A 27,900-nucleotide genomic window follows, 5' to 3' on the forward strand; every position below is an offset into this window, starting at 1 on the left:
ATCAAATCCCCCCTCGCTCCGCTCTTCTCTTCTGCAGACTAAATAAGCCCAGTTCCTCCAGCCTCTCCTCGTAAGTCATGTGCCCCAGCCTCCTAATAATTTTCTTTGCCCTCCGCTTGACTCTCTCCAATTTGTCCACATCCCGTCTGTAGTGGGGGTCCAAAACTGGTGTGGCCTCCAAGTGTGGCCTCACCAGTGCCAAATAGAGGGGTATAATCACTTCCCTCAATCTGCAGGCAATTCTCCTGCTAATACAGCCCAATTTGTCATTGGCCTTCTTGGCAAGAATGGCACACTGCTGACTCGTATCCATCTTCTCGTCCACTGTAATCCCCAGGTCCTTCTCTGCTGAACTGCCTCTTAGCCAGTCAGTCCCCAGCCTCTAGCGGTGCATAGAATTCTTCCTTGCTAAGTACAGAACTCTGCACTTGTCCTTGTTAACCTCATCAGATTTCTTTTGGCCCAATCCTCCAATTTGTCTAGGTCACTCTGGACCCTATCCCTACCCTCCAGTGTATCTACCTTTCTGCACAGCTTAGTGTCATCTGCGAACTTGTTGAGGGTGCAATCCATTTCATCATCCAGATCATTAATAAAGATGTTGAACAAAACCAACCCCTGGGGCACTCTGCTCGATACCGGCTGCCAACTAGACATTGAGCCATTGATCACTACCTTGTCTGACAGTGCCATAGGACGATGCAACGGCACACTAGAAGCTGCTGAAGAGGGTGGTGGTAAACCTGGGTTTTGAAGTGGAGGAGTTAGCAGAACCCTCTGACACTTTGATATTTTGGCCTTGGTGGCCCCGTCCAGGGTGGCACTTCCCATTCATGAAGGAATAGTAAAGCTGGTAAAAGCTTTATGACAAACCCCCTTCTCTCTCCTGCCCATTTCCAAGCGGGCAGAGAGAAAATATTACGTCCTCATTAAGGGGTTTGAATACTTATATTCTCACCTGGCCCTGAACTCTCTAGTGGTTTTGGTGGCCAACGAGAGAGAGACAAGGGCAACCAGGCCCAGCTCCCAAAAATAAGGATGGCAAAAGGCTTGACTTATTTGGGAGAAAAGTTTATTTGTCTGCCAGCCTCCAATTATGAGTAGCAACTCATCAGGTCTTACTTGGGGGGCATGATTTCAATGTGCGGCAGTCGATAATGAAGTTTGCAGACTTGCTACCCAACGACTCTAAGCACAAGTTCCTTGCCATCTTAGATGAAGGGAAAAATGTGGCAAGGGCCTTTCTTTCAGGCTGCCTCCAATGTGGCAGACACAGCTCCAAATCCATTGCGACGGCCGTGTCAACGAGGCAGGTATTGTGGCTGATGTCTTCAGGGCTGTCGACAGAGGCTCAGGTCTCGATCCATGACCTCCCCTTTGATGGCCTGGCTCTGGTCACAGAACAGACAGACACAAGGTTGCATGGGCTTAAGGACTCTAGGGCTACCCTATGTTCCCTAGGCCAATATACACTGGCCCCAGCCAGAAAGAGGTTCAAACCACAGCAACCTCAGACAAAGCAGTCAAGCCCAAACAGAGCCCTATCACAAGGAGGGCAGGGACTATAAGCACCGCCAAGGCCAAAAATCGGGCCCTACTTCTCACTTGGGCTCCTCCCGTTACCCCGGGTAACAAGCAGGTATTTTGAGGGTGCGCCCAACGGCAACTTCCCAGTCTGCAGGCAGGATCCTATACCTCTTTTGTTTTCCAACCACCTTTTTTCCTTCCTCCCTGCTTGGGCTGCTATAACAACACACCGTTGGGTCGTCAGCACTGTGGTGGTGGGGTATACCCTACGGTTTATTTCTACCCATCCCTCCTATCCTTCTACTCCGTCCCTCTTTGGGACCCTTCTTATGAGCAGCTTCTTGCCCAAGAGATGCAAGCCCTCTTGCTAGTCGAAGCCATAGAGGATGTCCCTGTGCATTCCCGGTATTTTCTCATACCAAAGGCCAAGGGCAGTCTATGCCCCATTTTGGACCCTCGAGGCCTCAACAAGTATCTCAAGAAGTTGAAGTTTCACGTGGTCTCCCTGGCCTCCATCATCCCCATCCAGGAGATGGTACGCCGCCCTCAACTTGAAGGACACGTACTTTCATACCGCCATCTTCCATGGACACAGAAGGTTCCTGCAGTTTGTAGTGGGAGAAAACCACTACCTGTTCACAGGCTTCCATTCAGTCTAGTGATGGCACCAAGGGCATTCTCACAGCCTGCAACAGGGCGTTCAGATCTACCCATACTTCAACGACTGGCTCATCAAGGGTCGTTCACAGGTTTAGGTCCTTCACAGCATTTCCTTGGTGCAAGCCATGTACCAGGCACTGGATCTGTTGACAAACACACACAAATTGATGTTAGTCCCAGTGCAAAGAATAGAGTTTATAGTGGCAGTCCTAGACTCTACACAGGCCAGAGCCTTTCTCCCAAAGCCTAGATTCGAAGTGATGTCAGTTCTAATTGCCCACCTCACCATGGCTAGAGTATGCCTCAGGCTAATAGGACACATGGCAGCATGTATATATGTAGTTCGCCATTCATATCTGCAGCTCAAACCCCTCCAGATGTGGCTAACATCGAACTACATCCCAGCTAGGTACCATCCAGACAGAGTCCTCATGATTCCGCCACAAGTGCTTACAGCTCTAAAATGGTGGTCAAACCCAGTAAACATTTCCAAAGGAACACCCTTTGCAACCCCGAAACCCATGAAGGTGCTAGTGTCAGATGCCTCTGACCTAGGCTGGGGGGGCCCACCTCGGATCTCTGAAGACCCAGGGACTGTGGTCCCGGGATGAGCTCTCACTGCACATCAACGTCAGGGAGCTCAGAGCCATCCAATTGACTTGTGAAGTGTTCCTTCCGCAGCTATCACATCAAGTAGTTCAGGTGTTGACAGACAGTACAGGCACCATGTTCTATGTCAACTGGCAAGGGGGAGCGCGGTCCTCAGTTCTCTACAAAGAAGCCCTCTGGTCGTGGGATTTTTGCATTTGGCACGCCATACACATCGAGGCACTACATTTCCCTGGTGTCTGAAAAAAAGCTGGTGAATCACCTTAGCAGGCTGTTCTGTTCTCACTATGAGTGGTCCCTCCACGAGGAGGTTGTGAGAATGATCTTCCAGAGGTAGGAAACTCTCCAGGTAGACCTGTTTGCCACCAGGTAGAACAGGAAGTGTCTGCTCTCTCCAAGGGCTCCTTTTTCTCCTGTCTTGGGCAGAGGGCCTGATATATGCCTTCCCACCAATCCTCTTATCGGCACGACCCTCCTGAAAATGAAGAGGGACAAAGCCAGTCGTCGTGATCACCCCAGCACGACCCCGCTGGCATTGGTTCGGCATGCTCATGGACTTGGCATCAGCGCCCCTATGAACGCTTCCCAACTGCCCAGATCTGCTCTCAGGATCACGGGAGGTGATTGCACCCAATCCTTGCCTCCCTCCATCTCACAATGTGGATGCTGTGTGGCTGAACCCAGAGGACTGGTGGAAAGTAGAAAACCCTCTATGAGAGTGACTTACCTGGCGAAGTGGAAACGCTTCTCCTGCTGGGCATTGGAGCTGGGGATCTCCCCGACCCAGTCACCTCTACAGTCCATTCTAGACTACCTGCTTCATTTAAACCATCAAGGCCCAGCCTTCTCCATCAAGGTGCACCAGGCTGCCATTTCAGCCATCCAGGGCAGATCGGTGTTATCACATGAGATGACGATCAGGTTCCTTAAGAGCCTGGAGAGACTCTTTCCACCGGTCCCCCCAATGGGACCTCAATCTAGTCCTTTCTAGGCTCACTGACCCTCCTCTGAGCTGTTAGCCTCCTGCTCTCTTTAACATCTATTGTGGAAAGTTGCCTTCCTTGTGGCTATCACTTCAGCGTAGCGAGTCTCCGAGATTAAAGCCTTTATGTCAGAGCCCCCGTACACTGTGTTCAACAAGGCCATGGTTCAGTTGCGTTCCCACCTGGCTTTCCTGCCAAAGATGGTGTCGCCTTTCCCTATTAACCAGGACACATTTCTCCCACTTTTCTGCCCGAAGCCTCACGCATCTAACTAAGAGAGGCGCTTGCACACCCATGATGTCAGACGGGCTCTGGCTTTCTATTTAGAGCATACCATCCCCTTCTGTAAATTGACTAAACTTTTTGTCGCGGTGGCTGACCGAATGAAAGCCCTCTCAGTATCCTATCAAAGACTTTCACCTTGGATTACCACCTGCATTCACACTTATTACAAGCTGGCGCAGGTCATACCTCCCCAGATAGTGACGGCCCATTCGACCAGAGCATAGGTATCTTCGGCAGCTGTCCTGGCAAAAGTCCCTATCCAGGATATCTGCAGGGCTGCAACATGGTCATCGGTGCATAGCTTCACGACCCACTATGCCATCACCCAGCAGGCTAGAGATGACGCTGGCTTTGGCAGAGCCGTGTTGCTATCGACACATCCATGAACTCCTACCCACCTCCGGGGTTACTGCTTGTGAGTCACCTAACATGGAATGGACATGAGCAAGCACTCGAAGAAGAAAAAACGGTTACTAACCTTTTGTAATTGTTTTTCTTCGAGATGTGTTCCTTATGTCCATTCCATGACCTGCCCTCCTTCCCCACTGTTGGAGTTCTGGCAAGAAGGAACTGAGGGAGGGAGAGAGCCAGCAGCGTCCCTTATATGGGCACCAGAGCTGGTCCCCTATGGATACAACTGAGGGAAAAGCTTCTGGCACCGATGCATGTGGCGAACACACACACATAACATGGAATGGACATGAGCAACACATTTCTAACAACAGTTACAAAAGGTTAGTAACCGCTTTTTTCACTTGACTTGCATAAATGTACAATGTGAGGAATAACACCAGGGATGGCATGTGCAGAATGGAAGTTAATTTGGATCTCAAATGTAATGCCCTTTATAGTGATGTGCAAGTGGAAGATTTGGTTCAAGATATAATACCAGTCACTGAAAGCTTAAACAAAAATGCAGACAGTAACATTATAGATGTAGGACTCAAATCATAGTTGCACTATTTGTACCTATGCTTTGTTAGTTGAGGCATTAGCCCCAGTTCACTTCACAAACCACTGTGTACTGGGGCACAGAAAGATTCCACAGAGCTGATTTTCGTGGTGCTTTTAAGAGAGTGAAAATCCCCATCTTCTTCACAGAAGAAGCACAACTATTCTGCTCTTGATAGGGTCTTCCCCACAGCTATGCAAGTAAGGCATGTTTGCCAATTACAAAATTTTAAAGATCTAAACTAATGTAGAAGATCCATCCATATTGGTTCTAAAAGATGAATAGCAATTTAATTTTTTTAAAATTCAAAATTTGGCTTTGAGTAGGAAAAAAGGAAATACAGGGGTCAGGTGGCTAAAACAAAAAATATACAGTTGGGATGAAAAGAGAGAGAAAAGAGGGAACCACTAAAAATGATGATCTGATCAATGATCCTCTAGTGCTATTGTAAATACTATACTTGTGTGTTTTGTACCATGAATTCCTTATCTAGTTACTGTGACCAGCTGAAGATCTCTGAAAGCACCCATGTATTGCAGCCTTTCCTTCCCAGTATCCTGGATGGACTGATCCACTTGGCAGCTCAATTCAGTTCAGAGGTCCTCAATCTTGTGATGGAAACACTCTGCATTGTCTGTACAGTAGACCCAGCATTTACAGCAAATGTAGAGAATAAAATCTGCCCCTTCACCATAGCAATCTTCCTCAAGTACAGTAATGGTATGTGCCCAAAGTGTCTTTTAAATATTGATCTGTCTTTGCTAATGGAGTCTGGTCAAGATTAATCTCCTGCAGGTTACCTGTAAAATTGACATTTGAAATGCGTATTTAAAATGTACAGAATGCCACTTTGGAAATACATTATTCTTAGATTTTAAGGCCAGATGGAACGATTATCATCTAGTCTGACATCCTGTATAGCACAGGTCAGAGAATTGTGCCCGTTGATTCCTGTATTTAGCCCATTGGCAAGTAGTTCAAAAAAAATTGCACTTTATTTCTAACCTGAGTTTGTCTAGTTTCAACTTCCAGTCATTGGATCTTGTTCTGCCTTTGTCTGCTACATTAAAGACCCTTCTGCCATCTAAATCTTCTACCCACATAAGTGCTTATAGACCGTGATCAAGTTCTTTTAACCTTCTCTTTGATAAGGGCTTTGCAATAGCTTTCTACGCTATTAGTGAAGTATAAGGACTGGTATGATATGCAGTTGTGTGTGAAAAGAGAACTTTCTTCCACCAGGAATAATGTAGGGGGCAGGCTGACTCGTAGGTCACAAGAGGGCATTTTATATATAAAAGTATGGCTCTTACTGTCCTGAAGTAATAAGGTGAGGTATTAAGTCATTCTGAGGAAACCGTACTATTTTTGCATTCAACTTTTCCTTTGACAGGTTTCAGAGTAGCAGCCGTGTTAGTCTGTATTCGCAAAAAGAAAAGGAGTACTTGTGGCACCTTAAAGACTAACAAATTTATTTGAGCATAAGTTTTTGTGAGCCTCAGCTCACTTCATCGGATGCACTCGGTGGAAAATACAGTGGGGAGATTTATATACATACACAGAGAACATGAAACAATGGGTTTTATCATACACACTGTAAGGAGAGTGATCACTTAAGATGATCTATTACCAGCGGGGGGGGGGGGGGAGGTGGGAGGAAGAAAACCTTTTGTGGTGATAATCCAAGGTGGGCCATTTCCAGCAGTTAACAAGAACGTCTGAGGAACAGTGTGGGGGGGGGGGGGGGAATAACATGGGGAAATAGTTTTATTTTGTTTAATGACCCAACCACTCCCAGTCTCTATTCAAGCCTAAGTTAATTGTATCCAGTTTGCAAATTAATTCCAATTCAGCAGTCTCTCGCTGGAGTCTGTTTTTGAAGTTTTTTTGTTGAAGGATAGCCACAAAGAAAATAACAGAACGACACTAGCCATCGGCTTCAGCCCCCAACTAAAACCTCTCCAACGCATCATTAAGGATCTACAACCTATCCTGAAGGACGACCCATCACTCTCACAGATCTTGAGAGACAGGCCAGTCCTTGCTTACAGACAGCCCCCCAACCTGAAGCAAATACTCACCAGCAACCACACAACAGAGCCACTAACCCAGGAACTTATCCTTGCAAGAAAGCCCGTTGCCAACTGTGTCCACATATCTATTCAGGGGCCTAATCACATCAGCCATGCTATCAGAGGCTCGTTCACCTGCACATCTACCAATGATATATGCCATCATGTGCCAGCAATGCCCCTCTGCCATGTACATTGGTCAAACTGGACAGTCTCTACGTAAAAGAATAAATGGACACAAATCAGACATGAATTATAACATTCCAAAAACCAGTTGGAGAACACTTCAATCTCTCCGGTCACTCGATTACAGACCTGAGAGTGTCTATTCTTCAACAAAAAAACTTCAAAAACAGACTCCAACGAGAGACTGCTGAATTGGAATTAATTTGCAAACTGGATACAATTAACTTAGGCTTAAATAGAGACTGGGAGTGGATGGGTCATTAAACAAAGTAAAACTATTTCCCCATGTTATTCCCCCCCACCAGCACCACTGTTCCTCAGATGTTCTTGTCAACTGCTGGAAATGGCCCACGTTGATTATCACCACAAAAGGTTTTCTTCCCCCTCCCCCCCCCGCCCCTTCCTGCTGGTAATAGCTCATCTTAAGTGATCACTCTCCTTACAGTGTGCATGATAAAACCCATTGTGTCATGTTCTCTGTGTGTGTATATACATCTCCCCACTGTATTTTCCACTGAATGCATCCGATGAAGTGAGCTGTAGCTCACGAAAGCTTATGCTCAAATAAATTTTAGTCTCTAAGGTGCCACAAGTACAACTTTCCCTTTGTTTCCTTAAAGTTGGTTTAGCCAATAAAATCCCAGATTGGTTTACTCTTAGCTGTCTGTTACAGCATACCTTGTTGCCTGAAGCCATCCTCTTACTAGATTTCTGTTAACTTTGCACTGTCATCAGTCACTAGTGTGTAGACAAGTCTGCGTCCATTGATGAAGGTGGTCAGAACAGGTTTTCTAAGGTTCCTCTCATAATCTGAATTGTTGAATGTATTAAGCTGTTACCCAAGTACTAGGCTGCCTAAATTCTGTTTGAGTCAGTAGAATAAATAGGCAACCTCTGCTGAGTGTGTGGCATGTGCAATAGATGTCGGAATTGACTAAAGAGGGATTACTTATTAGTAATTAGTCCTGTGAGAGGTACCTCTGCATGTATACACTTCTGGGAATTGGGCTCCCTGCTGCCTTGTGCTCAGAACTCCTTAGCAAGCTGCATCACTTGGTGGAGGCACAGGTGCCCTCTCAATGTTGAATATTTGACTGGGGTTGAGGGGAAAAGAACTGAGGCAGAAGCTAGTACATTCTCTTATATTACCACAGCAGTGTCCAGAGACACGTAATGAATTATGAGGAAGAGGGAAAGGCAGGCAAGAAGTGTGAATACACAATTTCACTATCTTTATATATATTTTTGTTGCCACTTTTTGGGAATTGTAGCAGGCAGTGGAGTCCAGGTGGGGGATGAACTGAGGAACCGGTAATTTAAAAGGGGGCAACTGACAGAGTGGGGTAGTCTAGGGCTGGCTCATCGCTCTGTACGCTTTGTAAGTGTCCTTGTGTGGGCCAAATTGAGAGATAATTAGGACTGTGTGATTAACCAGTTAATGAGGGGATTCTGCTTATCAGTTGGGGTTTGTTAAATGGAAGACGGAGAGGGAAGAAAGGGCAAAGAAGATCAGGATCTGAGAGATGAGATCTCTCCTTCCTCCCTGTGCCTAGGATGTATGCTGAAGCCTGGAAAAAGCCTTTTGGTGATGGGACATTAAGCTGCATAGGATTTTGGGAGTAAAGTACACTGGTGAACTTACATAAGAGCATGTGAGTACTGTTTGCACAGAGTAATTCAGGGTGTGGGAGCCCACCCTGTGACAAATGGGGCTTATCCAGGATTTCACATTCCAGTGTAGGCAAAGGACCAGAAAGGGGAGCCGACGAGAAAGCACAGCGGACTTGGCAAAATGGAGGAACTTCTGCGCTGGGTAGTTGAGCAGAAAAAGGAGTTACAGAAAACCTTCCAGGAGTTTTAACAGAGCCAGCACAAACAGTCCTTGTTATCCTAGACAAGCCTCCACTTGTCACGGGGTGGGCTCCCACACCCTGACTTTCTTTTGTAAACAGTCCTCACACACACGTAAGTTGCCCACAGTGTACTTTATTTACAGTGTCATATGGAACTTCATGTTCCATCACCATAAAGCTTTTCCCAAGCTTCAACATACCCCCTTAGATAAAGGGAGGTGAGGAGGAAAGAGATCTCACCTCTCAGTTCCCGAGTTTTTGTCCTTCCTTCTGTCTGTCTCCCATTCAACAGTCCCCAGCTGAAACCCCTTGTTAATTGATTAATCACCCAGACCTCATTAATTATCTCCCAGTTTGCAGGGATGTTTACAAAATGCACAGAATGGTGAGCCAGCCCTAGGCTACTCCCACTCTGCCACAGGGTGCCAAGTCCAGCAAGCAGTGTATTAAATTCCATGTAGCCATTCTGGAAATCTCCACAACAAAGACATTCTGATAACAAGCCATGGAAGTGGCATTAGCCATGATGGAGTGGGCCCTCGCTAGGGCATAAGTCTATATAATCTTTAATCCACTCTCAGCGTGTTAGTGGAGATGGTATTCCCCTGATGCTGTTTACTATAGACCACAGTCAGAAACTATTCAGAAGGTCAGAGACTATCTAAATGGTTTGGACCTAGGATCCTTTTAACATCTAATGCAGTGTTTTTTAAACTGGGGTCTGTAGGCCCCGCTGATCAATTCGTCCCTATGTTGTAGGGGGATGTCCCAGATGGGTCTGGTTTTGGCTTGGAACCAGATTTGGGAACCATGGACAGCACTGCAGACTTCCCCTTTTCAATGGGAATAGGTTTTAGGACTCAAGAAGGCCTCTTGTGATCATGCTCAGTACTGTACCCATGAGCTGCCTGTTCCAACGCACCCTCTTGAAGGGCTCACTGCATCGGGAAGGCCTGAAGACGGGCCTGCCATTCTTTTAGAGCCCTTGGTGTAAAGGCTTTGACACAGCTGGCAACACTCAGAAAAGTGTCAGCCTCCAAGGTAAAGGAGGCATATGGTGTAGGCATCAGATGCTGGAAAGACAGTGGGGCAAGAGGTACATTGCTTAAACCCCTCTTTTCCATAAGACTAGGATCAGCCATGCCATCACCAGGCTGAAGTGACTTGAGGTCAATTATACAACAGCGTGTAAAATCTAAATGAAGATTGTAAGAAATAAATCGCACTAAAATTAACGACTAAAATAATCAATTTTATATAAAGTCACAAATCCAGAGTCCTAGACTGAGAGCAAGGTATGTATCTCTGTGATGTGGAGATAGAGAAACTGAGCAGCAGGATGCATTGCTTTATATAACTTTGCCAGCCATACATTTAACTTAGCAAAGACATAACAAGATCCAGTGGACGGAAACTGAAGCTAGACAAATCCAAACTGAAAATAAGCACACAGTTGTTTCTGGAAAAAGAAACGGAGAACTTGTGGCACCTTAGAGACTAACAAATTTATTAGAGCATAAGCTTTCGTGAGCTACAGCATCCGATGCAGTGAGCTGTAGCTCACGAAAGCTTATGCTCTAATAAATTTGTTAGTCTCTAAGGTGCCACAAGTTCTCCGTTTCTTTTTGCGAATACAGACTAACACGGCTGCTACTCTGAAACCAGTTGTTTCTGGGAGTGTGATTATTAGAACAGCCTTCCTAGGGACACAGTGGATTTTCCACCTCCTGAGATCTTTAAATTGAGATTGGATGACAAAGTTATGGACTTGATGCAGGAATCACTGAATTAAATTATAAAAGGAGTACTTGTGGCACCTTAGAGACTAACACAAGTACTCCTTTTCTTTTTGTGAATACAGACTAACACGGCTGCTACTCTGAAACCTGAATTAAATTATATCGCCTGTGTTATGCAGGAGGTCAAACTAGATCTTGATCATCCCTTCTGACCTTAAAATCTATGAATTTACATCTCTAGCTCTTATGGTTGCAATAAAAATGTTTAAAATATGAACTTTGTAATGTAGTAATGCCAGCCTGAGTCTCCAGACACCCTTAATCAGTATAACTGTATATGAGAAGTTTAACTTGTCATTAAGTTTGATTGCTATATGTAAACTTCAACTATTTTATTGTAGAATATCTTAACAGAAACATCAATTTGTTCTGCTTATTTATTGTTGATATTGGGTAGCTATCCACTGAGGTAATTGAGTGCTGGTAGTTGTTTGGGTTGCCTGAATGAGGAATTCAAATGCACCACTGCCAAATTTTAACTCGTTCCCTTTCTGAAAAAAATCCCCTTTCAAATACTGAAGCCCTAAACTGCTTCCTCTATACCAAAAACTATAACTGTTTTCCTTGTATTTCTAGGTGCCCAAGCTAAGGTTCCCTACTCAGGTGTCAAAACTTCCAGCATTCCCCTGACAATTTCTGTGGTGTACTTAAACTTTGTCACTGTAAAATTCTGCCCCAGACTGAAGGCTGCAATTTTGTGGATGGCATAAAATTGAGTTTAATACTAAAATCATTTGTATTAATCAATGTACTTCCCTGGTCTGGAGGACAAAGAAGGGCAAAGGGGTGAGGGTGAAATGCCACATTATTCCCAGTTCCCTATTGTATCAGATTTGTTGTGCAGCATGATACTTGGTTCTTTGGCTACAGACACAAATATACTGAAAGTCTACCTTCATGCACAGAATTGTTTAGTAAATGCCATATAGCCATACAGAAACTGATTGAATTTTCTTCTGATTACTTCTAGTTGCTTACTGAGGCTGAAAGTAAACTGGATAGTCCAGTAAAGACTATTTGTGTAACCTCCTGTCATGAAATTTGCAGTTTACCTTATTGAAATGACAACAAAACTTTAGACCAATACTCATTAGTTTGTCTTAGTAACTGGTGCTTTCTCACTCTAGATCCTGTTGTTGCCTCTCTCGCCCAAGATATCTTTAAGGAGCTAGCACAGATAGAAGCCTGCCAGGGTCCAATGCAGATGAGACTAATCCCAACTCTCGTCAGCATCATGCAGGCTCCTGCTGATAAGATTCCGGCAGGGCTTTGTGCAGTAAGTACTATGGCAAAAGATGGTTTAGCTGCAGGTTAGGTTCTTGGTGCACCTAGTAAAAGCATTGGCTTTATGCCATTCCATCAACCTGTTTTGGTATGAAAAGAGCAAGAAAGGAAGCTCATAAACTACTATTGAGCGATGTCTTCAGTGACTGAGATCTTTCTGTGGGGAAAGAGATCTCCAGGTTTGGAAGAAATGCACATCATAGTCTTTTATCTCTGTTGTCTGTCAGCCTTCTTCCAGTCTTTACAAAGTGTCTTTAGCTCTTTCTTACCATTTGAAATAGTGCAACCTATGGAAGTAAGTTTTTCTCACAATAGGGCATTCTCCAGTAATGCACATTACATGTCATGAACATGGTACATGCACAGTTTTTAGAATCCAAGCTGTACATATCCTCCCATATGAGTTTGCACCTTTGTGTACACAATGAAACACCTCACATGTAACTGTGTATATGTAAAATATATAGGATCATGCTTTATATTGAGATTCCATTTATAAAGCATTAATACATGATTAAAATATTTATAATAACCAGCAGAGAGGAGTATGTGTTATACCTGGTTATAAGCACATCAGTAGAAGGTGGTTTTATGTCGTTATAACTGGCTGTTATGAATGAGGCTGCATGTCTGTCACAGAGGTCATGGAAATCACTAATTCTGTGACTTTCCAATTACTTCCACAGTGGCCGGTGCGGCTGGCTCCAGGGCTGCCTGAGCAAATCAGGCAGCCCTTGGGGCATTTTGGGTGTGGGAGGGGGCTCAAGGATGGGGTGGGGGTTGAGGTACAGGGTAGCACTTACCTTGGGGGAGGCTCCCCAGAAGCAGCTGGCATGTGCCTGCAGCTCCTAGGAGGGGCCCAGGGGGCTCTGCATGCTGCTCCTTCCCATCTGGCGGGGACAGCGCGCAGAGCTCCCCTGCCTTCCCTCCCCCTAGGAGCTGCAGGGACACATGGAGCTGGGTAGGGAGCCTGCCAGCCGCACCAACCCTCCCCCCAGCACCAGTGGGGGTCCTGTGCCATGCGCCCCCACACATCCCCTCCCCCCCAGCACCAGTGGGGGTCCTGGGCCATGTGCTGCCTCCTGCTCTCCCTCCTCCACCCCCAGCACCAGTGTGGGGCCGGGCCACCACCCCCGCATGAGCGGGGGGTCTGAGCCGCACTCCCAGACTGCCCCTGCAGAGCATCTGCAGACTGCCGGCCCAAGTTTTAGTTAGGGATATAGTACAAGTCATGGACAGGTCACAGGCTGTCAATTTTTGTTTACTGCTTGTGACCTGTCCATTTTTTACTAAAAATACCCATGACTAAAACGTAGCCTGAGCAGTCTATTGACCTGTCTTACTCTGACAGTTGATTAACCCTTTATTATAACGTGCATTATTAATCATCATCCCTTTTAAAAATCAAATGGAATGATATAAAGTGTCGTCATAGATAAATTTACATATGCATTGTTACACTTGCCAATATTAAACTAAAATTTGAATTAACTAGTCGGGGGAGTCAGTTGTTCTGCACTAACTGCCAGAGCAGGGGCATTTGTGGGTAGTGTCATGTGATTTGAATAGATACAAATGGAATGACTACATGCATACTTTTCATGTCACTCAGCCCAGCCTTTTGAGAATTTGCTTGCATGCTGAGAAGCACTTTTTAAAATAACTGATTTTTGTTGAATCCCCTTTTGTGCTTTCTGCTGGTTGAGGAAGCTATCTTGCTGAAGAGCCCTACTCTTACATTTTAAGGGCGCATAGTTGATGAGAGGAAGAGATATTCAGTCCTCCTGCAGTATTTATAAGTGTCCTTTCTGGTTTGCCCTTGGTTCCTTTAGGTAAATCAGATTAACCGAAATGTTTCACCACACAAGCTTTTTAAAATAACTTCAGGTGCAGCTGTATACCAGCTGAACAGCATGTTGTCAAGGGTGACTGTGAAAAGTACCTTTGCTATGGGCTACCTGCTATCTTCAAACCTCCCTGGTACTTGTGTTTGAGGCATGTTACAGGGGTTAAAAGCTGAAAAATCTTTGTTTTCTTACAAAGCGTAATCCATCTCATGAAGCCCTGTGAAATGGGAGTGATCAGAGCCACTTAGACACACACAACTGATGCTAAAAAGCTTCCTTATTTGAAAAAGGGGGTTTAAAAACTACGTGCTACTGAACGTTGGCCTTTACCTGCTGCTGAAATAATGTGTTTCCTATACAGGGAAAGAGCTGCTGCTGAATGCTCCATCTGTTGTCGTTCAGCTGCCTGCTCCGTATCTGTCAAGTGCTGGTGACTGGCAGAAGAGATTTGGTGTGGGTTGGGGGTAGAAATGAGGCTCAGTTCTTAGGAAATCATCCTTATAAGACTCCTGTTCAATCTGCAGTGTGTATGAGGGGTGGCATCTCTGGCACTCACTAGAAACCAAAGCATTTCTCCAACTTCTGAAAAGTTTTCAAGAAAACAAACTCAAACACCCCTCTCCCTCCCTTCTCCTCCCTCCCCCCTCCATGTGAGCGAGGCACCACAGGAGAATCTGCACTGTCACTGTTGTGTGCCCTCCCCCCCCCCCCCTTATCAGGTAGGCCTTCGAATCTCACCCTGCCCTCCCAGGCTTTGTGGAAATGCTGAGTTACAGTGCTGTGACTGCTGTTTAAAAGCGCTTCTATTTATGTGCTTTCCACTTTCAGACTTCTATTGATATATTAACCACTGTTGTGAGGAATACGAAACCTCCTCTTTCCCAGCTCTTGATCTGCCAAGCATTCCCTGCGGTGGCTCAGTGCAGCCTGCACACGGATGACAATGCTACCATGCAGGTAACGTCTATAGGGAAGGGGCAAGGGACTGCAGGATCATGTCAGTCCAAAGCGTTGGATGACACAAGTCAGTCAATTGACATGCTTTATCTAGTCTTTAAGGAAGAGGGTGGCAAACTATGGCCCACGGGCCACATCCGGCCTGCAGGACCCTTCCCTCTGGCCCCCGAGCTCCTGCCAGGGAGCGGGATCAGGACAGGACTGCAGAGAAGCCAAACCAACTCCCCGGAAGTGTGGTGAGTGGGCAGAGACTAGCTCCTGGCCCCTCCCCTTCTGCTCCCCTCCCTCCCTGCCTGTCACATTTCCCCCAGCACCTGGGCAGCATGGCTCCAGCTCCGCCTGGGCGGCACAGCTAAAGCGCGGCCAGACCTGGTGCTCCAGGGTGGCACGGTCGGGGGAACTCCGGGGGTGGGAGGCGAGGAGCAGGAAGGGTTGCAGGGGGGTGGTCAAGCCCCTGGCTGCCGGGGACAGGGGTAGAGCAAACCAGGGCCCCTCTCCATCTCCAGTATGTTTGGCCCCTCTTCCCAGCATTCAAGCCCAGACGGGGAGAGCCTTGCCCGACTAACAGGGAAAGCAGCCAAACAAGCAGGGGAAATCTACAGAGAAAGGACTAAGGCCCCCTTTCCCCCACCCCACAAGTTACATGGGGCGGGGAGAGCAGGGAGGGTTGGATGGGGGAGGGGGAGGCTCCAGGTGTGGTCAGGGGGTGGGGAGCAGGGGGGATTGGATAGGGGATGAGCATCCCAGGGGAATGGTCAGGGGACAGAGAGCAGAGGTATTTGGATAGGATTCAGGAGTCCTGGGGCGGTTGGATGGGGGTGGGAGTTCCGGGGGGCTGGAATGGGGGCAGGGGCCAGGCCACACCTCACTGTTTGGGGAGGCATAGTATCCCCCAGCCTTCCCTACCTGGCCCTCCATACAATTTCTGTACCCGATGTGGCCCTAGGACCAAAAAGTTTGCCCACCCCTGCTTTAAGGGGTCATTTTGCCTTGTGGGGGCTCAGTCTGACCCCACCAACAGCCACACTGGTGATTTGCCAGAAGCCTGAGTGCCATTACTGTCTTTTATAAATAATTGCTGCCATCCTCATTTTGGCGTCTGTGGTGAGTTTTGCTGACCCTCCTTTTAACTTGCTGGTCAGGACCAGTCTTGGTCTTTTCTCTTTAGGACTCTGGAGCATGCCATGAACATGTCCCTTTTTTTTCTCTCGTAATTAACCTGACTGGCAGCGGCTTTCTGTCAAAGCAGCCTCAGCTTGGGGAGCCCAGGCCTGGCTTCATAGCAGGCAAGTCTCCTGTTAATTTGAGTGGGGGAAAACAGGAGGCAAGGGGAAAAAACATATTTGATCCCAGTTCCCCTCTTGCATCTGTTGACAGCATTTATCAAAGGAAAGTGGCTAAAGAAGCAGGGGGAGTGGAAATGCTCAGGGCAGGCTTCACTGCCTGCTGTTGGTCCCTGATTTCCTCGGAGCACCTAACTCTCTCTGAGTAGTGGTTGCTTTTCTGCTGCTCCCCTGTCCTGGCCAGTTCCTGCCTCACCATATTTTCTTTCTTTGCCCCTCCAACATACTCCCAGAGCCTTTGCAGGTGAGTAGGGAAGGGGCACAAGCACCTTTTGTGCTCTACCTACCGATAGCCCCTGCTGCTGCCTGATGAGGTCATCATAACAGCTCTAAGCAAGGAATTGGACTTTCAAGGTTATAGGAAGCAAGGGCTTTTGAGCCTTCCAGCTCTTTAAACATGTTGGTGAATAGACCAAGGTGGGTCAGTTACTCACCCTGACCTTCAAACAGAGAAAAGCAACTTTGTGGTTCCAACTTCCGTTTCTCACGTGGGTGGGGCCCATGAAAACAGGTCCCATTGAGCAGTGCTTCAGTGAGAATAAGGTGAATACGGTGTGCTGGATTGCTGAACTGCAATCTTTTTCGAAACAGAGCACTTTACTGTAGAAATCTGGGTCATGTTTGTCCCTCATGCTACTCTCTAGCTACCCCGGACTCTAGCTGTTTGGAATCTCTTGGAATGTATCTGCATACTAGATTAATGAAACAGAATTGCAGATACTCACACTCCAGGTCTTCTGAACACTGGATTTCTCACAACTGCCATCATTTTACCTATCACACTCATCTTATTTATTAATTCTTTCTTCCTGTTTAAAGTGCTTTGTGCTGTGGTGAAATGGGTGTTCTCCTTGATTACTTGGGGGTGCCCACAACATATAGTTGTTTTTGAGAGTCTGACAGTTCTAACACAGTAATTCTCTCTCTTGTATTCAGAATGGTGGTGAGTGTCTGCGTGCATACGTCTCAGTAGCACTAGAACAGATTGCACAATGGCATGATGAGCAAGGCCACAATGGGCTGTGGTATGTCATGCAGGTGGTGAGCCAACTCCTGGATCCACGGACCTCAGAGTTCACAGCTGCTTTTGTGGGCAGACTAGTCTCCACACTGATTTCCAAGGCAGGAAGTGAGCTGGGAGAAAACCTGGACCAGATTCTGAGAGCAATCCTTAGCAAAATGCAACAAGCAGAGACACTCAGTGTAATGCAGGTGAGCAGGCTGGGAGGCCCCTGGAAACAATGGATCTAAGTGTCAGGAACTGAAGTATAAGTTTACATTACATGCCTGCCTATCCACTACCTATGCAATTGCAGAGTCTAGGTATGCTACAAAAATGGCTATTCTGTGGACATAGTTCCTGCCTTGAGGGATCAAAGGAATATGAATTTAAAGCCTTTCATCACGTATGTTGTAAGCCATCTCCTGATTTTGGCACTTCTTACTGAAATTTCAGTTGAGGTGTACTTGAGATCTAGAAATATCATTTAGTCTCTTCTAGAAGTTAAGTGGTGTTTTCTTATAGAACAGTAAGTAGGCAAATATCAAGTAGAAGTAAAGAGATGGTGTTACCACTATTTAACATCCGATGAAGTGAGCTGTAGCTCACGAAAGCTTATGCTCAAATAAATTTGTTAGTCTCTAAGGTGCCACAAGTACTGCTTTTCTTTTTGCGAATACAGACTAACACGGCTGCTACTCTGAAACCTGTTACCACTATATAACACAGTAGTGAAGCCGTTACTGGAATACTATGTCTTGTTTTATTATCTGTTGCACAGAACAATGCTGGTAAACTAGGGCTCATTGAAATATATTTTAATGCAGCCAAATGCAAGGTCATCTAAGAAAAAAGAATGTAGGCCCTACTCACAGAATAGGGGGACTGTGTCTTAGAAGCAATGACTCTGCAGAGGGTATAGGGAACATGGTGTATTGCCACAGCATCACATTGGGAGCTCATGTTCAGTAGGTGAAGAGAGCTAATGCAGTCCTAAAATGTATAAACAGGAAGATTTGATAGCACCTGAATTTTTAATATAGCACTCAAATGCATAACAAGATCTAGTATCTGGAAGCTGCGACTAAATAAATTAAGAGTAGAAATGAGGTGCACATTTTTAACAGACGATAACTAAGTGTTAGAACAACTCACCCAAGGATGATGTCATCTTCATCATGTCTCTAAATCAAGATGGGAATTTTTTCTAAAAGGTACTCTAGCTCAGTGGTTCTCAAACTTTCTACTAAGGCAACCCACCAACTACATTTTGTTCTTTTTGGGGGACCCACCATTATTCCTGCTTCTCTTCTCAGCCCTCCAAGCCACCTGCTTGCTTGGCTCCTCCAGCCCCATTGCTCTCACTTTCCCACCTCTGTCCCCTCTTGGAGCCCCAGCTGATCCCTCTCTCCCTGCAGAGGGGCTGCAATTGCTACTAGATGGTTGATTAGCCACTCGCTGGCTCTGGCCACTTTCTCTGGACTACTACTGCCCAGATCCCTCTCCCTACACTGCTGTCTGAGGGAAGTGAGAGCCCTAGGGTGGAAGGGAGTGCCTCCAGGACATATGCAGCCCACTTAAACCCTTCTGTGACCCACTGGTGGATCCAGGACCCTTCACGTGGAGAACACTGCTCTAACTCCACCAGAAGTTACTGGGTTTGGTGCAGGAATAAGTGGGTGAAATTCTGTTGTCTGTGAAACTAGATCATCATAATTATCCTACTGGCCTTAAAAATCTATACATTGATAGTGCTGGAGTGTGAGGAAAAATAAAATCTTCCCAGGTCATGACTTTTGTGCTCTACCCTACCCTGTCTGAAGCCCCTTAATACAGAGTATGCCAAATGTCCTTTGTTTTGCTGCCTGCTCAGGAGGAGAGGAGGTGCTTTTATGACAGCTGTCCCCAAGTATAGCAGTAGGGTAGTGAGAGGGATAAAATATTCCTTTTTAGGAATGTAAAAGCATTTGTTTGCAGTTGCTAACAGCACCTTTCCCATTGGTCAGTTGCAAAAATCTCATCCCCGTGCCCACTGAAGTGGGACAGGTGGAGATACTTGTAGGCCTATGACTTCTGTAGTGCACTTTTCAGGTCAGTGTCCCAAGACCCTGGGAATCTGAAGAAGCTGTGCAGCTGCATTCTAACGAAACAGAAATAGAGGCTATTTTAAAAACTTAGATTCCTGCTTTTCTTATTAAAGTTTAAGAATATTGTTCATTTTTAACTGCTTGGTCTTTGAGTCAGAACCTTGGAAAGCAATACCATGTAACCAAAAACTGAAAGTTTTAGAAAGGTGGGCAGAGCTGTTACTAAGCCAGGTGGTTCATCTCCACTGGTGAAATGCTACTGGGTTTGGTTTCATGAGAAGGGGGAATGAGTATAGTCTTGTGATGAAAGCACCGGGCTAGGACTTGGGAGATAGACTTGGTCTATGTCTATGACTTAATGTCTGTGCCTCAATTGGAAAAGGGATGAGAGCCTTTCTCCCACTCTTTCTCTTGTCTGTTTAGGTTGGAAGCTCTTCAGGGCAGGGACTGTCTCTGCCTATATGTTACAGCATCCAGCACAATGGTGCCCTGATCTTTGTTGCATCTTCTAGGTGCTACCATGATATAAATCATTATTTTTTCTGGTGGAGAGCCCAGTGCCAGCTCTGCTGGTTTAGTCATTTTTGTCCTTGCTTTAGGAAGGCTTGTGGGTTTCAGATGCAGGTGAGCAGTTTAACTTGTGCTGTCTCGTTCTATGGGCTAAATAAGGTGGCAAGCACTCGCTCCTACTCTAATTCACTTGCTTTCTTGGCTAGTGGACAGGCTTGCAGGGATCTGTATGCCTTTTAGTGTTAGCAAACGCATGAAGCCTCTGAGGGTTTCGTAAAGAGAAAACACTTAATTGTTAGGTTATTACACATGTACAGCTAGTGTTCCTTTTTCTTTTGTAGTCCTTGATCATGGTATTTGCTCACCTGGTTCACTCCCAGCTGGAGCCCTTGTTAGAGTTCCTGAGCAGTCTCCCTGGGCCAACTGGCAAGCCTGCTTTGGAATTTGTAATGGCTGAATGGATGAGTCGGCAGCATTTGTTCTATGGACAATATGAAGGCAAAGTCAGGTAAGATAGTTCATAAGCCAAATGCTTGTACTATCTCTACAGCATACTAGTTGCTTTCCCTGTTATATTTTGTAGCTAGGTGCACTGGGTGGTGGGGTAAATTGTAAGCCACCTGGAACAAGAAACCAACTCTGTTCCAATGCTGGACTGAAATCTCTTCCTCCTTTGCTAAATGGCAGCTCTATATATGGAGAGGGAGGAAAACAATTGCAGAACTGGAAACAGTCTGGGTTTTTTTCCTCTTACTGCCTAATCTTTTTTGTGCAAGAGCAGTAGCCCAGCTGATTGTAGAATGTACTTTAAAAAATGCATAGGGAAGGAGTTGGGAGACATTTAAAATGCGAGAACTGGTGAGCACAGCTCATGGAAGTGATTATCATTTATATTTACTGTTTCAAAGCACTGTACAAGATAATTGTTCAGGGTTTCTCAAAAGATGTTAGGTGTCTTCACAACAGTGTAATGGAATCTAAATAATCAGTAGGGACAAGAGGAAAATCAACTGAAATGTGATACCCTGTCTAGAATTGGCTTTTCAGAACTTCAATCTCTACACCTGTTTTCCCAGTGAAAGCTGGGTTTTAGTGCTTGATACAGCATCCAAGAACTTGAAGTGTGTTGTCAGCTTAGATTTAAGTTGTGCTACAACTGATCTCTTTGCATTATAGAGGAGGGTTAAACCTAACACTCACCAGATTATTAAATTTATTCTTCTTCGAGTGCTTGCTCGTGTTGATTCTATTCTAGGTGTGTGTGCGCCCGCCTGCCCGCCCGCCCACAGTTGTCAGAGACTTTTGCCTTAGTGGTATCTGTAGGGTTGGCTGTGGCACCTGCTTGAGTGCCATGCTCATGTGTCGGTATATTAGGCACCACCAACTGTACACCCTCTCAGTTCCTTATTACTCCCCATGACGGTTGGAGCGCTTTGTCTTACAGATCACGAGCATTAGCAGTTCTTTACAGCTTTTGTTATCATCTTTGTACATAGTTTGTAGGTATTTAGTTAGCCATTAAGTCAAGTGTTAGGTTAGCTGGTAGTTAGAGTCCTGGCTGTCTTCAAGTCACCAGGGCCTGATGAAATGCATCCTAGAATACTCAAGGAGTTGACTGAGGAGATATCTGAGCCATTAGTGATTATCTTTGAGAATTCATGGAAGACGGGAGAGATTCCAGAAGACTGGAAAAGGACAAATATAGTGCCCATCCTTAAAAAGGGAAATAAGGACAACCCAGGAAATTAGACCAGTCAGCTTAACTTCTGTACCTGGAAAGATAATGGAGCAAACATCTAGAAGCTGAGAAGCTGATAAGTAACAGTCAGCATGGATTTGTCAAGAACAAATCGTGTCAAACCAACCTGATAGCTTTCTTTGACAGGGTAACAAGCCTTGTGGATAGGGAAGAAGAGGTAGATGTGGTATATCTTGACTTTACAAAGGCTTTTGGCACTGTCTCGCATGACCTTCTCATAAACAAACTAGGGAAATACAACCTTATAGATCCTCTATAAGATGGGCACATAACTGGCTGGAAAATCGTTCCCAGAGAGTAGTTATCAGTGGTTCGCAGTCATACTGGAAGGGCATAATGAGTGCGGGGATCAGTTCTGGGTCTGGTTCTGTTCAATATCTTCATCAATGATTTAGATAATGTCATAGAGAGTACACTTTTAAAGTTTGTGGATGATATCAAGTGGGGGGGGGGGTTGCAAGTGCTTTGGAGGATAGGATTAAAATTCAAAATGATCTGAACACACTGGAGAAATGGTCTGAAGTAAATAGGATGAAATTCAATAAGGACAAATACAATCAGTTGCACTCACAAAAAATGGGAAATGACTGCCTAGGAAGGAAAAAGAAAAGGAGTACTTGTGGCACCTTAGAGACTAACAAATTTATTAGAGCATAAGCTTTCGTGAGCTACAGCTCACTTCATCGGACGCATCCGATGAAGTGAGCTGTAGCTTACGAAAGCTTATGCTCTAATAAATTTGTTAGTCTCTAAGGTGCCACAAGTACTCCTTTTCTTTTTGCGAATACAGACTAACATGGCTGCTACTCTGAAACCTGCCTAGGAAGGATTACTGTAGAAAGGGATCTGGGGGTCATAGTGGACCACAAGCTAAATATGAGTCAACAGTGTAACACTGTTGCAAAAAAAGCGAACATCATTCTGGGATGTATTAGCAGGAGTATCGTGAGCAAGACACGAGAAGTAATTCTTCTGCTCTACTCCGTGCTGATTAGGCCCCAACTGGAGTATTGTGTCCAGTTCTAGGCTCCACATTTCAGGAAGGATGTGGAGAAATTGGAGAGAGTCCAGAAAAGAGCAACAAAAATGATTAAAGATCTAGAAAACCTGACCTATGAAGGGAGTTTGAAAACATTGGGTTTGTTTAGTCTGGAAAAGAGAAGACTGAGAGGGGACATAAGTTTTCAAGTATGTAAAAGGTTGTTACAAGGAGGAGGAAGAAAATTTTTTCTTAATCTCTGAGGATAGTACAAGAAGCAATGGGCTTAAATTGCAGCAAGGGAGGTTTAGGTTGGACATCAGGAAAAACTTCCCAATGGTCAGGGGGGTTAAACACTGGAATAAATTGCCTAGGGAGGTTGTAGAATCTCCATCATTGGAGATTTTTAAGAGCAGGTTAGACAAACACTTGTCAGGAATGGTCGAGATAATTAGTCCTGCCACGAGTGCAGAGGATTGGACTGGATGACCTCCTGAGATCCCTTCCAGTTCTATGATCCCAGGATCAGGTACAGCGGCATCTCGATCTGGTCTGTTCCTCCTGTCATGAACTGGGACTGTTAATAAACAAGAGAAAGTCAACCTTATCCCCAGTGCAGTGCATAGAATTTATTGGAGTGGTCCTAGACTCTACTTGTGCCAGAGCCTTCCTCCCTGAGGTTCAGTTCCAAGTCATGGCAGACTGCACCATGTACATGCAAGCCCACCCTCTCACCACCACTCACACGTGCCTGCGGTTATTGGGACACTTGGTGGCCTGCACTTAAGTGATCCACCTCAGGTCCCTGCAGGGGTGGTTGGCATTGGTCTACATCCCCAACCGGCATAGCATGGACTGGGTGGTCTGGATTCTGGCCTGTGGACTGTCATCGCTCACCTGGTGGCAGGATCCTACATCGGTGTTGGCAGGAGTCTCCTTTGCAGCTCCTTCCCCATTGGTATCACTCGTCTCCGATGCATCGGCGCTGGGGTGGGGAGCCCAACTGGGCGATATCAGCATGCAAGGTCATTGGTCCAGTCAGTCACTTCCTCCATATCAACCTCCGGGAACTCAAAGTGATCTGCCTGACCTGCCAAGCCTTCCTGCCTCACCTAGTAAGCAATGTGGTCCAAGTCCTAACAGACAACACAGCAACTATGTTCTACATCAACAAGCAGGGCAGGGCCATATCATCTACCCTTTACCAGGAAGCCCTCAGGCTCTGGAACCTCCATCTCATGGCTGCTCACCTTTCTGGGGCCAAGAACACTTTGGCAGATCACCTCAGGAGGTCCTTCTCATCTCGCCACAAGTGGTCCCTCCATCCAGAAGTGGTCAGCTTCATTTTCCGCAAGTGGGAAATTCCCCAGTTGGACCTGTTTGTGTCTGGACAGAACAGGAAATGCCAAATTTTCTGCTCCATTTGGGGGATCGACGGGGCTCCTTGTTGGACGGCTTTCTGCTCCCATAGTCGGAGTCTCTGTTTTACGCCTTTCCCCCAGTTCCATTAATTCAGAGTTCTCATGAAGATCAAGCTGGACAGAGCGAAGGACTGGTTCAACAAACTGCTGGATTTCTTGGTGGCCACTCCGTTACAGCTGCTGCTCCAGCCGGACCTGCTGTCAAAAAACCACAGCAGTTTTCTGCCTCTGAACCTGGAGGCACTGCACCTGACAGCTTGGCTGCTGCATGGTTGAATGCACAGGAGTGGCAGTGCTCAGTCGATGCCCAACGGATCCTGTTGGGCAATAGAAAGCCCTCCACCAGAGCGACCTGCTTGGCCAAATTGAAGTGGTTCGCCTGCTGGACCTCGGATAAAGGCATTTGGCCAGAACAAGCATCACTGCAGTTAATTCTAGACTAACTTCTGCATCTCAAGCTCCAAGGCCTGTCCCTTTCATCTATTAAGGACCACTTGGCAGCAATCTCAGCCTTCCATCCGCTGCTCAAGGGTAGGTCAGTTTTGGCCCAGGACATAAAGGTCAGGTTCCTCAAGGGCCTCGAGTGCCTTTACCCGCATGTCAAGGACCCCGTTCTTCCGTGGGACCTGAATCTGGTGCTGTTGCGGCCCATGGGTCCCCCACTTTGAGCCTCTGGCTTTCTGCTTTCTCTTTCTCCTGACCTGGAAGGTTGCATTCCTGGTCACAGTAACATCTGCCCACTGGGTCTCCGAGATTAAGGCGCTCACCATGTAATTGCCCTGTGCTGTCTTTTACAAAGACAAAGTCCAGATGAGGCCACACCTGGCCTTTCTGCCCAAGATGGTCTCTCAGTTTCATACGAGCCAGGACATTTTCTTACCTGTCTTTTTTCCAAAGCCACATAAGTTGGAGAAGGGAGCATAGGCTGCATTCCCTAGACATCTGGAGTGCATTAGCCTTCTATAATTGAAAGGACCAACCCATTCCGCAAGTTAATGGAATTGTTCGTCGCAGTGGCCAAAAGATCGTCAAAGACTTTCTTCTTGGATCACTGCCTGCATTTGCTACTGTTATGATCAGGCGAAGGTGTAACCCCCGGTGATTGTAACGGACCATTTGACCAGGGCGCAGGTCTCTTCGGCAGCCTTTCTCACCCAAGTGCCTATCCAGGACATCTGTAGGGTGGCCACCTGGTCGTCTGTCCATACGTTCACATCCCACTACCCACTTGCCCAGCAGGTCTGGGACAATGCTGACTTGGGTAGAGCAGTACTATAAGCTGCCAAACTGTGAACTGCAAGCCCACCTGCACTGAAGGGGGCACCACAGCCGACCCTACGGATACCGCTAAGTCAAAAGTCTGACAACTGCGCACATGGGTGCGCGCATACCTGGAATGGAATCGACATGAGCAAGCACTCGAAGAAGAATAAGTTTATTAGTCTGGTGAGTGTTAGGTTTAACCTTCCTCTATAATGCAATGAGATCAGTTGTAGCACAACTTAAATCTAAGCTGAGAACATACTTCAAGTCACCTAAAATGGAATCAACATGAGAAAGCACTCGAAGAAGAAAAACCGGTTACCTACCTTTTGTAACAGTTGTTCTTCGAGATGTGTTGCTCATGTCCATTGCATTACCCATTCTTACCCCTCTGTCGGAGTTGCTGGCAAGAAGGAAATGAGAGGGTGTAAGGTCGTTGGCGCCTAATATACCACTGCATGAGTGCGGCACTCAAGGGGGGCGCCACAGCCAACCCTACGGATACTGCTAAGGTAAAAGTCTGACAGCTTCACGCAGGCGCACACACACCTAGAATGGAATGGACATGAGCAACCATCTCGAATAACCACAGTTACAAAACGTAAGTGACGGTTTTTTCTTTCCTGGTAAGTTCAGTGCACTAAAGTTATGGGGCAAACTGGCAACCATTAAAATAATCAAGAAAATCATGCTGTCCAAAATGAAAGCACACAAATGAATAACTAGATTAGGAGGCAATTTGGTGTACTGAATGGGGCACTGGGTCAGAAGACCTGGATTCTGTTTTCAGTTCTGTCATTGACCTGTTGTGACCTTGAGAAAGCTACTTCATTTCTCTCTATTACTGTTTACCCTTCCATTCTTTGTCTTGTCTGTTTAGATTGTAAAATCATTAGGCAGGGATTGTTTCCCACTGTGTGAGTGTATGGTGCTTAGCACAATGGGGCCCCAATCTCAGTTACTTACTGAAGTGCTCACAATGTGCTAAGTGCTTTCTGAATACTCAAGGACAATCCCATCTCAGAGAGCCATGTAATCCAAGGATAAAGTAGACAGAGGTTAGAAAAGGATACAAGAACAATAGGCAAATTATATGCAAGTTACATGCAAGTCAATTCAATTCAGTATAAGCAGCATGGTGGAAGTGGTTCTTTTAGAGGGACTTAAACAAGGACAGGAGAGGCTCAGGGAACGGCTTGTTTAGTCTGCAGAAGAGAAGAGTGAGGAGGGATTTGATAGCAGCCTTCAACTACCTGAAGCAGGGTTCCAAAGAGGATGGAGCTTGGCTGTTCTCACTGGTGACAGATGACAGAACAAGGAGCAATGGTCTCAAGTTGCAGAGGGGGAGGTCTAGGTTGGATATTAGGAAACACTTTTTCACTAGGAGGATGGTGAAGCACTGGAATGGGTTCCCTAGGGAGGTGGTGGAATCTCCATCCTTAGAGGTCTTTAAGGCCCAGCTTGACAAAGCCCTGGCTGGGATGATTTAGTTGGGGTTGGCCCTGCTTTGAGCAGGGGGTTGGACTAGATGTCCTGCTGAGGTCTCTTCCAGCTCTAATCTTCTATGATTCTATGATAGGATAGAAGCTTTGTGGATGAGTTCAAGGAGAGCCTACCATGCTGAGGGAGCTGTGTGGAAGATTTGTAGGTGGTTATGTAAGAATCTGCCAGACAAGGCTGGGAGCATTGGTAAAGCAGAGGAGAAGGGGAGCAACATGAACCTTGATTAGGGAAAGGCAGAGTTGAGCTTTGCAGGGCATGGTAAGTTTAAATTTGATGAGATTTGTGGATGAGGAACCAATAGAAGGGTTATGAAGGAGTCATCACTTTCGCAAGACTATGATCAATTTTGTACAAAGTATGTCTTGTGAGGTGTCATTTGAAAACTCATCTACTGAGCATAATTGTCCGGGTAAAATATGTACCAACATTGTGTGTAAAGTTATACGATTTTACTGTATTACATTGCTGAGACATGCGCAACGTTTAGAAAAGCAGCCCAAACCAGTTTCCTCGGAGACAAAAGGTTAGCCCGCACCTCAGCCAGGTGTCAACACAATCAAGTGTACTATTCCTGGGTTGAGTGGCCATCCTTTGGCAGGAAGAAGGGTGTGAGCGAGACATTTACCTCTTGGCAGACAGACTTGCTGTCGCCTGAACCCTTGTTGGAAATGATTCTCATAGAAGAGAAATGCTATAAGGGAGAACAGAGGACACACATCACCTCTCTCTCCTCACGGCATCAATAACATTTGAAACACAAAGGAAGCATCATTGAACTGGGGGAGTGGCCCCAACTGAAGGAGTTGAGCCAGTAAAACCATGGTGGTGAGAAAACCTTTGCTTTGAATTCATTTAGCTTGCTAAATTAGGTATTAGTTTGTATTTTACCTTTTATTTCTTTGTAAGCAATTCTGACTTTTATGCCTCATTACTTGTAATCATTTAAAATCTATCTTTCTGTAGTTAATAAAATTGTTTTATTGTTTACCTAAACCAGTGCGTTTGGATTGAAGTGTTTGGA

At 45.9% G+C, this 27,900-nt stretch overlaps 1 protein-coding gene across 8 annotated transcripts in view; it reads left to right on the forward strand.

The window, feature by feature from the left end:
- IPO9 (importin 9) overlaps positions 1-27,900 on the forward strand; it is a 167,120-nt gene that overhangs the window by 115,433 nt on the left and 23,787 nt on the right. For 6 of the 8 annotated variants that reach the window (XR_005289802.2, XM_038379590.2, XM_038379586.2 and 3 more), the window contains 5 exons: positions 5,510-5,736; positions 12,054-12,202; positions 14,886-15,014; positions 17,294-17,569; positions 20,296-20,462. Coding sequence is in view for 7 of the 8 variants with exons in the window: in XM_038379590.2 (XP_038235518.1) it covers positions 5,510-5,736; positions 12,054-12,202; positions 14,886-15,014; positions 17,294-17,569; positions 20,296-20,462 (948 nt within the window). In the remaining variant the exon portion in view is untranslated. Of the gene's footprint in view, positions 1-5,509; positions 5,737-12,053; positions 12,203-14,885; positions 15,015-17,293; positions 17,570-20,295; positions 20,463-27,514; positions 27,705-27,900 lie in introns of those variants that run through there. The other 2 variants (XM_043500709.1, XM_043500711.1) reach the window with 1 other exon arrangement.

This window comes from Dermochelys coriacea, chromosome 21 (genome assembly GCF_009764565.3).
Source record: "Dermochelys coriacea isolate rDerCor1 chromosome 21, rDerCor1.pri.v4, whole genome shotgun sequence".
Classification (NCBI taxonomy): domain Eukaryota; kingdom Metazoa; phylum Chordata; order Testudines; family Dermochelyidae; genus Dermochelys; species Dermochelys coriacea.